Source organism: Scylla paramamosain, chromosome 3 (genome assembly GCF_035594125.1).
Source record: "Scylla paramamosain isolate STU-SP2022 chromosome 3, ASM3559412v1, whole genome shotgun sequence".
NCBI classification, from domain to species: domain Eukaryota; kingdom Metazoa; phylum Arthropoda; class Malacostraca; order Decapoda; family Portunidae; genus Scylla; species Scylla paramamosain.
In genome coordinates this window covers 6519057-6532324 of record NC_087153.1, presented here as the reverse complement: position 1 = coordinate 6532324, position 13268 = coordinate 6519057, and the positions used below count along the sequence as shown (strand labels likewise).

Sequence of the window (13268 nt, the reverse complement as noted above, 5' to 3'; positions counted from 1 at the left end):
TTCCATATATATATATATATATATATATATATATATATATATATATATATATATATATATATATATATATATATATATATATATATATATATATATATATATATATATATATATATATATATATATATATATATATATATATATTTTTTTTTTTTTTTTTTTTTTTTTTTCCAGTAGTGGTAAGTACTGCATGGTTTCGTCACAGTATTAACGGGAAGGTTACAAGAGCATGATGATGTAGCCTTCAGTCGCCATGACCACAACTGTAGTAGTGTTCATCTGCTAGCAATCATCGTCCTTCTCTTCAATGTCCCTTGTATTAAGATTACGTACATGTTATGTATGTGGTCCCGCATCAATTCATTTTTTCACATTCGTTAATGCGGGAAATATTAAAAATATTAATTGAAAAAAAAAAAAAAAACGTTTGAAAATGATTAATCTGATAGGATAAAAAAAATAATGAATTAATTAATTAAATAAAAATATAAAAAAATTAGAAAATTAAATTTTCAAGCAGACTGGAATATATATATATATATATATATATATATATATATATATATATATATATATATATATATATATATATATATATATATATATATATATATATATATATATATATATATATATATATATAGGATGCATTCTGGAAAAGACATGCACACAACAAAATGACATCTTGAGTCCTTACATTTCCACCAGTATTTGTATCCAAACTACTACAGTAAACAGTTGAGCTTACCCTCCATCATAAGTGCAACTTGGCTTTTTTTAAATGCTACCATTTGGAGGTTATATGTAAGTCATTTTGTTGTTTTTCTTTTATTTTTGGATTTGAAAACCTGTGTACAAAACTTCCGGCACCTCTACATATATTTTTGTCACCCTAATTTGAAGAAATACATTACCTTTCACAAAATTGCTATAAACATCCAGTAAACTTTAACAGAATATATATGAAGAGCCTTTGAAACAATCGATGTGAGACATGTTGCAGGTTTTACAGAAACCTTCATGTAGTCTAATGAACGTAAGCTTTGTGAACTAAGCTGAAAATAAGTATTACATCCCAAACACCATCAGCAAGGTGCTTAATACCCGGCTCATTGGTTGTACATAATGAAAGTGAAGGGCGACATTCATCTCAACTGGAATAGTGTTGTGTAAAGCATTCAAGATTCACCATCAAACATTAAATTTTTGGCAAGGGTGCCAAAAAATAAAGTACTCCCAAGTTTGCTGAAAACTTTCAGCATAAAATTAAGTCTTAATTATATGCATTCATTTGTTGTACAACAAACCACCTGTGTCCAGTAAGCAGATTTCTTGAGGTCAAGATGGTTTTAGTCCTTCTCCAAGTCCATAAAAATTTAAATGCGGTAAGTGTTTTTGAACAATGTTACAATAGTCAAGAAAGTCTTTTTAGTCATGTAAAACAAAGCATATATATATATACATATAGATTGTCAAACTCATACATATTGTGAAGTACTCATACAACAAACCTTACTTCACACTATAATTCCTTAAGTTATTTATCACCTTTAAAACAGTGATTTTATGTAGACTTTCAAATATTTGTCAAACATTCAGATTAACCACAAATGAAAAATCCATACCCATTGCTGATTTTCAGGCATTAAAGTAACTTTATAACTGAAGAATTTTAAACCACATTTTCAATATGATAGTAAAGTTACTTAAGACAGATTTGCAACTTGTGACTCCAGTAGTACATAGCTAATAACAGGCATTAGAAAGCTTTAATCTGAGAAAGGTAGAGAGCTATTTGGTGGCAGTCGATCATTTCCAAGCACTGGTGCCTGAAGTAATTTATAAATCTCATTAATAAAATGGGCAATGGTTATGGTAAACTAATACCTATTCATTGATTTTTTAATCATATATAAAAATATTTCAAGGAAGAGGATGATAGTATCCATCATCTGCATAGCCACAATACCTGTATAGAAGCCTTTCAAAACCACAACCATTATACACATAACAATTCCTCACACATGCCTACATTTTCACTGCAACAAGTTCAAAATAAAGAAAATAAATACATTTTAAAAATCCATAATAATTCCAAACTCAAGGAAGAAGGCAGCTAAAAGTGATGGAAATTTAGTTCCAAAATTTTATTGGTTATTGCCGCTGTGAGGGTGAAATTTTCCTTAACTACAGATTTGTACAAAGGATATACAAAATAACCTCTGAGGTGAAGACACTGGATAAGGGACCAGTTAAAAAATGCACATGACTGATGGTCATTGTCCTGAGAAGGCATTAGCACTGCACTTCCCATTTGGCAAGTTTGTTAACCTGTGTGAGTTTATCACCAGAAATGTTGATTTTCATATGCTGTTCAAAGACAAGTACAAGTAAACTTGATCTTCACAACAATGATATCAACTTTGCATGATAACCTCTTATGCTGCATTTCTCTATGCTAGAGAAGCATACTCATGCAACAGTGAAGATACACATAGTCCAATAAAATCCAGGGATAACTCAATGCATTAGAGTACAATGCTGCTGAAGGGCCACAATGTTTGCCACATTAAGTAAAATGATACATAGAGGATATCATCATCCTGATGTGACTGCCATAAATTTATTATTTCTTTTATGAACACAAACACATACTTGATCTTCAAAAAATAAATTAAAAACAATAAAACTGATACAGATTTGGGCTTCACTGCAAATTATCTAAGTACATTTAGTTAGCTTGCTAAAATTCATCACAGATGAACAAAAATGGACTTAATAGCAGAACATTACACAAAGCATAAAAAAAAGAAAAAACAATTTTGTTATTTTCAAGTTCTGTGGATAGCATGAATTGAAAGATTTATGCTGTAAGTGAAAACTGTTAAAGAGAAAATTGGAGGGAAATTTCTCCTGGGAAAACTAATCAAATTTCCCTGGATACCTGGGTGTTTGTGTGGGTCAGGTGTGGCAGTCCTGCTTCCATGTGCTGCTAGTCCTCACTCTTGACAACTGTGGCTGCTTCCCTCTCTGCCTTCTTTTTCTTCTTCTTGGCATTCTTATTATTGGTAGATGCTGTTATTATTTGCTGGAAAAAAGAGAAAAAACTTTAAGAACATTTTTATTTATTTAATTCTCCAATGCAAAGCTGACGACATCATGCTGGTCATGCCTGTCAAAAAAAAGTATTTATACTATCCTATGCACACACTCCTTACAACCTTGAGAATTTATTTTGGCCATTTTTTCACCCATAATTCCATGCACTCCTTACAACACTGGAAGTCTGACCTTCATTCTTCCTCCTCGAGATCATCCGGCAACTCATTTCCTAGACCATTCCTAACAATCTTATCCTCCACTATATGAGGTCCCAGCTGCTCTTAAGGTCTGTTCACCATCTGGATTACGCACTGTGCATAACAGGAATTCTTGTTTCTTTCTTTGCTCTCCATTTGGTGATCAAATATTCTTCTGTATTGCCTACACTCTTCAGTGATTTATTTAATTTCACTGAATAACGTCTTTTGTTCTGCCACTAGTAAGTTTTAGATCACTAAATTTACAAAGGTCCAAAGATTTTTCCTTAGAAATTCCCATTACTCTGATATGCTACCACCTGCATTCTTAAGTGAAATCCTCTCTCTATGTCAGATCCCATATATTGCATACAGTCTATTTCTGCCATATGTCTTTACCTTTCATCAAACATTTTCAATAGCATATCACACACTAATAACTTACTCTTTCAAGGTTCATCCTTCAACTCCACTCACAATTATAATTTTATACCACCTATATATGGGGCAAACTCAACTTACACAGAGGTGAATGGAAACTCCTTCCTCATTATAGCCCCCCATCCCTTCAACTGAATACATCCAATGTTTCATACTCTATTGTTACATCCTGGTATTACTTCCACACTTACTGGTCTTCAAAATTAATTGCTTCCTCCTCTCATTGCCTTGCTGCACAAGACTTTACTTCCTTTCATCATATTCTATGAATCTTACTTTGGAATTAACCAGTACCTTAACTCTTTCACTTCTATCAGTTCTGCAACTAATTTCTTTCCTTTTCAGGACTTGAACTGCTTATGAAATACCAACATCTCCAGAACTAAACTGGCTAACACAATGGGAACTTTTCACTTTTAGGGGAAATAACAACTAAGTAAGCTTTTTTTTTTGTTTCATTTATCCAATCTCACTATATTACACACATGCACGCACACACACACACACACACACACACACACACACACACGAAGATGGTACCAAGTATCAGGGACTTGTCATATGAAGAAAGACTGGCAAGGATACATCTACCAACATTGGAAAAGAGGAGAGAAAGGGGAGACTTGATTGCGATATATAAAGCATATGAGGGAGTAGAGGAGGTGGACCGGAGCGACTTAATGGTCTGGGATACACGGGACACTAGAGGACATGCTTGTAGAAGAGACGTCAAAAAAGTATAGTTTCCAATATAGAAGTATTGATGTATAGAACAGTCTGGATGAGGATAGTAAATGCAGAAAGTATACATGGATTCAAGGCTAAGTGGGATATTAAGAGATACGAAGATGGGACACCACAAGCATAGCTCTTTTCCCATAAAGCACAACTAGGTAAATACATCTAGGTAAATACACAGTTATTATGAAGATTAATTTGATTAATATGTAAACTATATTTTCATATATAAATTTTTTTACAGTCACCACAGTTGCATGAACCAAATCCACACTTAGCATACATCATTTTGCAAACCACTGTCAATTTTCTCTACAGCGCATGATAACCACTATCATAAGGGAAGTAACAAATTATTTGGCATTTAATGTCTGGCCTTGTGCAATAAGCATTGCCCTCAACCAATTTATTTAGCATATGACACTAACACTATTATCTTAATTTCCTATGATATTTTACATGCTCTCCCTACTTTTTTTTCTTTTTTCTGTTCTCTATTCTTTCCATATAAAAATAACATCCACCACTGCCATTTCAGCAAGCACTACCATAGTCCATTCACTTGTACCCTACTACTGGATCCTAAGCAACATCTACAATCTCGTCATTGATTGGTCCATGGCTCAGTCAGCCTGTCTCAGCTCACACCCTTCTCCACACAAGTTTTATTGCTCTTCTATGTACCTATTTCATGCAATATTTACTTGATTTCTTGATTACTGGACAGAAGAATGATAATTTACAAACATCTTGAATGATAGATTATGAACATCATGAATGACAGATTATGAACATCTTAATGTTCAAACTGACAAAGAATAATCAAACTAATACTAGTTCAAGTAATTACATTGAAAATGTTTATATCACTTTTTCTGTTCTATGCTGCTTTTTTTTCATGAAAAAAAAAAAAAATGAACACAATGCTGTTATTGCATTTTAGTCAAGAAAGGAATGGTGAAACTTTTCATCACAAGCTGTAGGTGCAAAACAACAGCAATTTGACATTAGGAGGACAATTGCAAACAGGTGCTGTCTTGTGTCAAAAGCTTGACATAAAAAGTTCCTTACCATCCTTCATTCCAGCCTTACCTAAAATCTAATGACACCATTATTTACAGAACTTTCTCTATCACATACCATTATTTCTAATTGTACCATCACAATGATTCTATGAAAGAAACATCATAAAATAAAGAGAGCTTTGAACACTTAACTCCAAGGTTTCAATCCATTAACTCTGTTTATTTTAACCTAATTTTAACACATTCATAAATATCATACTTCAATCCAATTATTAAGTATTCCATAAAATAAGAGATATGGGGAAGAATATTGAAGCCTACTATAAATATGTTGGCATATATGCTAAGCAGGAGGCAAGCTTAGGTTTCAGTTGCAAGCTGCAAGTGATATAAATGTAGAGAGAGAGAGAGAGAGAGAGAGAGAGAGAGAGAGAGAGAGAGAGAGAGAGAGAGAGAGAGAGAGAGAGAGAGAGAGAGAGAGAGTCCATGTCATTCAATAATTTATAATAATTTATGAGGCACATTACCTTCAGCTCTGGATCATCTATCTTGAACTTGGTGTCATACAATGAATTTTCAAATGGCAGACCTGTAATCTTATGTTGGCCAGTTGGCATCAACAGGACAGTAAACTTGAACTGGGCAACATATTCTCCACTCTGAAATACACATCATGGACTTCTAACAATATTCTCCACTCTGAAATACACATCATGGACTTGTAACAAAGTGAACTTATGTTCCAAAGAAATTTAATAATACTGACACAATTAGTCAAGTTCTGTGAGCACATTACAAAATATTAAATATTACCTTCTCCCAAAGGACTGGGTATGGGTCTACAAGCTTATGAGACACACACTCTGTCACTCCCAAACGAGCCTTTTTCTCATCATCAAAGGACCTGATGTTGAAAGGCATTGTGCCATGATTTTTTTGAACCTGTAAAATATGTGTTGCTTATAAACATCACATAAATGTAGTATGAATTCATATTAGACCTGCAAACCTTTACTGATAACACATAATTCTGAAATAAGGAACAGAGCAGAAGATTCCAACTCTCATGCTTCTTTTCTTCTATTGAAGATATTAAAATAATGACTTAAGATTTTAACTCAATCAAAAAGACAACTGTAAAATTTACTATGTCATTTGAAGTACCTCAAGATTACAACATGCATAATGGACTGATTTCAGGTTGTGTAAAAGTTACATATGATAATAAAGTAGATGCTAGTAATCACTGGAATGTCATTAAATGGGTCAAGTTAAATAGTATTGACAAAAAATTATTGTTATCCTAAAAAATAAAATAATCATGACAAGATACAGAATATGTGAAATGCATTTATAAGTAGTAAATACATAATACAAGAAACCGATTACGAGTTGGGACTGATGTGGTAGCACACAGGACAGGGAATTCTCCCTTGGAGCTACAACTCAACACTCAAAAAGTTTTTAATAAATCTAATCACATCCACAGTGCTATATCTACTTCCTGTAACCTTTCACGTCAGAACCTTCATCACCTCTAAGTTCCATCTCAGAGATGGCTATATCAAAATGATGAAAAATATATGAATACTGATAAAATCTATTTTTTACTGCTTGCAAGAATAATACTGACACCAAAGGAAAGAAATTGACACATACCTTGCTGAAGAATTCTCTTGATGCCTTCAGCTTCAAACTGTAGCTCTCTTCTGTTTTCCTAAACACTGTTACACGAGCCTCTGCTTCTTTCCCCTTAAATGCAAGATATGCAATTTACTTTCATGTTCACTCATAACCAAGTGATGGGTAAGTAATAAAACTACAAGAGCAAATATTAAACTGATACACATCAAATACTTGATAAAAAACTTTGTAATAAATGCTGATCATCTTTTAATACCTCAGTTCAAAGTGCTCCCAAGCTGAGAGTGGTATGAAATACTTATCACCTTCTTCGGATAATTTGTCAATGCAAATCTGTCATTTGTCACCTCAAACCAAATGCTAAATATTAAAAGCTGACTTCCTTTCATTACAGGAAAATAAATAAGACATCATAGTAAATCGATTTTGTACTGAATGTTTTAGAGTGGCCTCTGTGAGGATTCAGTTTTCCACTGCCCTGCCAAATCCATTAATGGCATGCCTAGGATGATCTGAGAATACCCTTGCCTTCAATTAAAGGCTTTTATTGCTCTTTTCTTCTAAGAAAATGTATATTTTTTCATTGTAAATAAGTTCATTCTCACTGCTGAGCACACAAGGGCGCATGGCAGGTGAGGGAGGGAAAATTTTTATTATAGATGGTGACCAGAGGAAGTGACCTGTCACCTGCCTCCACCTGACCTGTGGTGCTTGGCCGTGGCCGATCACTGTATGACCATGATAACACTGGAATGATCAAGTGTCATGGTATATACACCAGGATCATTGCTATTATCCTCAAATAAACAAAACAGATTTTTCATCCTTAAACAAATTTTGTATTCAGATTCATGTTGAAGCAACAAATAGTTAACATATGACACAATAATGAGCTTTGTGTCTGATGTGAAGGGCAGGGTAATCCCTATGGGTGACACACCTCAGTACAAATAGATTCATTATAGCCAATAAACAAACTGATACTTGAACACCAAGCTGAATACTATCACCATCAACTTACAATGAACACTACTTTCCTTGTACAAATACAATGTGATGATGTGAGGTGTAACTGCTTCATCAATTTTCCAAGATGTGATCAACCAGGTAAATACAATACTATAAAAGTTTCATATACTAAACATAAAATAACACTACCTCCACCAAGAAAGAGGTCATACTGTGTTTAATGCATCATTATTGAACATTTTAGAATGTACAGCAAATGAATCAGATGGCCCTTGCAAGCTTGCTTCATTAACATTCAGGTATCCACACACTGGACAAATTTGAGTTATCATCATATGCATAAGCTGTACATTCGTCTGTGATTTTGGAAATAAAAACTTGCGTAGATCTAACCTGTCCTTCTCCAGTTGAGATGATCACGTCAACACCATACACTTCATGAGTCTCAAATTCATGCTTTTCAACCTCCTTTCGCTGAGCTTCAGTGGGATTCTGAACAATGGTCTTCTCTCCATCAATCCTGCCTTGCTGCAGCTGGAAGGACACCATCCCTTCCACTGGTTTGCACTTGTAGACTTCAGCAATCTTTGTGACAGTATCAGTAACAGCAAAATTTTGGTTACCAGGCTTAACTAAACGTAAGGCTGCTTCAGCTGCATTGTGAGCTGCCATCATCACATCAGCTTTTCGTCCTTTGACCTGCAATAGTGATAAACTTTAATTACTTGAAATTAAGAAGAAATGTGCCTCAAAGGGTTAACTAATTTATTCATCTTATATTTTCCTTCACTCTTTAGAGAGAGAGAGAGAGAGAGAGAGAGAGAGAGAGAGAGAGAGAGAGAGAGAGAGAGAGAGAGAGAGAGAGAGAGAGAGAGAGAGAGAGAGAGAGAGAGAGAGAGAGAGAGAGAGAGAGAGAGAGAGAGAGAGAGAGAGAGAGAGAGAGAATGTTTAAATGTTGAAGTGAAACATTCAAGTTTGTAGAAGGGATACCTAAAATATAATACAAAATAAATTTCTATTGTGCTATATTCTTACCTTGTTTGTCTTTGATGCCCCAACCACCACGGTGTGTCCAACTACAGCAATGAACCCATCAATGTGTGCCCCCATATCAATCTTGACTAGATCACCTTCCTGAAGAATTGTGTCACCCTCCGATGCAAGGGGAGAATAATGGTTGATGCAATTGTTCACAGATGCACAAACTGGGAAGGCAATTCCCTTCTTTAAATCTTTCTCTTTTTTAAAAACCTTGTTGGTTTCTTCCTCCAGGAGACGATCACCCTCAGCACAGATATCACGAACTGAGGCCAGAGGCACACATTTTGCTACCAAGAGCTTCAGAACACCTGCAAACCATGAACATAGTTATAATATCTTGAAAAATATCATATCTCAGGCATAATTAAAGCATCATGGGAAAAGACTTACGTATGTTATACTTTCTATTGGTTCACAAAACCCTATTCTTATAAATGACCAGACAGAAAATATGAACAGAAATGACAATGACAATCATATCCACTGATTATGATGAATATTGTATCTTTATGATAAATACTTCCCAGTTAATTGCCTCCAAAACACACACACACACAAAAGTAAGCACATAAAAATCTATGCACAAAAAAAACAAAGTATAAATTTGGAGTTGCAACTTTCTAAAATGTACTACAATGAGTTTTATTCATAGCAATTAGTTGCTCTTGGTGTGATATGTTCACTATTCAAAACAAAAAACATGAAAAAATGTATTCTTTCTGAGTAACTGAAACAATAGAATGAAATAGAAAAAAATAAATAAAAAAAACAATAATCTCCTTCATCAATTGCCTGTTCTTTGTCTCTGTATTCTGACAATCCATGACTTGGATATGAAATGGTGCAGTATACAAAAAAAAAAAAACACTGCAAAAACTTAGACACGTGAGGAACATGGCATAGAGACATGGAGGCAGCTGCATGGCCTGTGCAGGTTAGGAGGGAGTGATCATTATTGGGAACTGTTCATTACTCATTTGATGATTTTATAAAGAATTCTATTCATTATGTAACTTGTATATTACCCAGTAAACCATATGCTGTCACGAACACAACTCTTAAATTCATAAAATCAACGCAATTACTTAAAATACAAAGTGCTAGCTAGATGTCTGGAATTATAAGAATATATATATATATATATATATTTTTTTTTTTTTTTTTTTTTTTTTTTTTTTTTCCCAGATTCATGAATATCGGTCTTACTAAGGAGGAATGCATCAAAATTATTCTTTTAGTTGTCAATTAAAGTCATCAAGAAGTCACATGAGAGTTCAACTGTTTACATTTGGACAAACAACAAATCACTTCAGCTACCAACCAGGAAGTTATTTTGATGTCTTCTTCCTCATCAACACTGACATTCACTAAATAGGAAAAAACTGAGAAAAACTCAAGATTATCCTCATGATTCTAAAACCCCCAACTCACTCTGTGATGGATCATTTTGTGCACCTTCAGTGAAAATATTACTAAATATACCTGTAAAAGAATTTTCCTTTGATTCCACACTTCTGGGACACCTTGTATTTTGGAAAATCTTTAGACAAGACAGCATGCAATTTAAGTTATTAGAGTTATACACATATGCACACTATTGAAAATACATAAGTAAAACATCATCTGCAGAAAGCAATAGTATGGCTGGAAAGAAAAATAAATAAACAAATAAAATAATACAAAGCAGTTAACATGACTTTTGGGAGGCCAACACAGAGTAAAGCCTCCTAGTCAGTCCTGAAGCTGGTCATTTAGGCTGTGATCCATTTTGGCTACCCATTGGATATTTAGGGTGCAATGTTGAGAATCTTCTTGCCATATAAAAACGACTTTTAGTTATGCAGCACATAAAATAATCAATTGGAGAAAACTTGGCAAAACAGCTGACAGCTCCTGAAGTGCAGAAACTAGTATCCTACATCCACAAAAACTTGACTACTTTAATTTCTCCACCCTAAAACCTGGCTTTCCAGTCCACACCTAAAACGTTGTTAAGGAGAGGGAGGGATATCATGTTACTATATACAATCTATATTTTTTCCCCCTTTACTTACATATTTTCTACAGTTATACATCAGTGTATGCTGCTCTTAAATTGCACATCTTCACTTAAACACGTTTTCAAAACAATGATCTGTTTTATGCCTTCATTACAGGATGTCTTTGTTGGATGGACAAAATACTTTCCCTAATTTAGGGAAATTCCCTACATCTATCAGTTTGTTTTGTTTGTTTGTTTTCATGTTCCCTGCATTTTCACACACAAACCCTTCACTCCCTCCCAGGTTGCAAAGTTAGTAGGTAAAAGGTCATTAACAAGAAAACAAGAGAAATATTATTTTGGGGGTTCAAAAGATTTACCATACCATCCCCAAAAATTTCTTCATGCAACTCACTTGAAACTGTACTTTAATCAGAACCTGCAAGAAATGCTGATGCATGAAAATTACTTCTACATTATATATATATATGTATATTTATTTATTTTTTTTTACACTAAAATAGCCACAAACTTGTGTTCACCCACTCTGGCCTGACAGCCGGCAAGCCCAGTACTTTTTACTAATTACATGGCAATGTACGATGTAATGGAAGATATCTACGAGGGACACACACACGTCTGACAATGTCACTGGAATTTCTCCCTAACGCAACAATGACCGGGGTAGAAGGCTGGGAAGGCTGGGCCCCAAGCAAACCATACTCCCACTAATAACTAAATATTTTCCACAAAACTCCTTTAATTACCCTGGAAACATCATCCCTCCCATAGGATTCCGGATGATACGTGAAGCACACCAAGAAATAACAACCTAACACCGGTGATTTATTCCCCAGCACCAAGAGTTTCCATGCGCTGCATCAAACATGGAGGCCCACAACTTGAACTTCCTTATGACAACACAGCCTGCAGCCTCTCCCGCACACTTACGGTTCACTATCTCCCCTGCCATTTTGTACTTGGTGACGACGAGGTCCTCCGCAATTGTGTGTTCCTCCTCATGGTCGCTCATGATGAACAGCTGCACGGATTTAGCGCTTCACGTGGACAGCAAGAACCCAACTGGCGGGAAACAGGGTGAAGGGCCGCCCCGGCAGGCACCACTCAGACAAGTGACGCGCGACGCACCGCCACACTCATCCATTACCCTCATGGGGATGTAATATTTATAGAAACCAAGATATTTGTATTCCTAATTCATATTAAACATTTCCTCGATTAAATTCACTAAAATATATCACACTCTATTACACCATAAAAGTACTTGCCTTGTCATGTCACTGGTGTAAATTACTTACCTGAAAGGTTTGTCTAACATTGTATCAAATTGAATGTACAGAAAATAATCATAATATTAGTAATATATGATAAATAAAAAATTGTTAAAAAACCACAAAAATGATTTTACACGTTGCCTCCAACGACACAAATAGAAAATTCCTTACACATGGTAAGAGGGAATATCCCACGTACTGTACTTACTCGTAATGCAAAACACATCATACGATCATTCTGACCTACTAAATATTCTTCCTAAAGGACACCGATCTGGCCTCGAGAAGAAAATTAATGTTGAAAAATGACATTATAGTTTCAATTTTCAATGTAGTCCGTGCTAAGGAATGGGGAAATGCTGAAATACCATCAAAACTAAAGGCATTGTTATTGTTACCTAAGATATGCATCTCCGAAATCGCTTGAATACCAAGATAGTAATATTATGTAGTGGTCGGACCTAGATTATTTATTTTAAGAACATTCACAATGCTCTATGAGCTAACAATTGAATTTATGATGTAAGCAAGGAACTGACAAACAAGTGCAGAGAGAGAGAGAGAGGAGAGAGAGAGAGAGAGAGCGATTGGAATGTCAAGAAAACTGTACGCATATATATATATATATATATATATATATATATATATATATATATATATATATATATATATATATATATATATATATATATATATATATTATTCGTAACTACATTGAGTGTAACCAAAACTTTCATATTTGATGGGGGAGGGAAGGGAGCAAGGGGTTATTATTGGTTTTCGTATTTATACTTTCTGGATTTTTTTTTATTTCAGAATTTGTTAGAAAATTATA

The 13268-nt window shown here is 34.4% G+C and overlaps 1 protein-coding gene across 2 annotated transcripts; it reads right to left on the bottom strand.

Annotated features, from left to right (window-relative positions):
* Nucleotides 1-812: 812 nt before the first annotated feature.
* LOC135089670 (proliferation-associated protein 2G4-like) lies at nucleotides 813-12302 on the bottom strand. 2 transcript variants are annotated; one of them, XM_063985572.1, is made up of 7 exons: nucleotides 12090-12302; nucleotides 9152-9465; nucleotides 8510-8815; nucleotides 7163-7255; nucleotides 6317-6445; nucleotides 6031-6162; nucleotides 813-3088 (listed from the first exon to the last, which is right to left on the bottom strand). In XM_063985572.1, exons 1-7 carry the CDS (start codon nucleotides 12169-12171, stop codon nucleotides 2993-2995), a joined length of 1152 nt encoding a protein of 383 aa, XP_063841642.1. In that variant the 5' UTR covers nucleotides 12172-12302; the 3' UTR covers nucleotides 813-2992. The 2 variants fall into 2 exon arrangements, 1 of the variants encoding a protein (XP_063841642.1); XR_010261579.1 differs by having other exon boundaries at nucleotides 3039-3088; nucleotides 6031-6202; nucleotides 12090-12280.
* Between the last annotated feature and the right edge of the window lie 966 nt (nucleotides 12303-13268).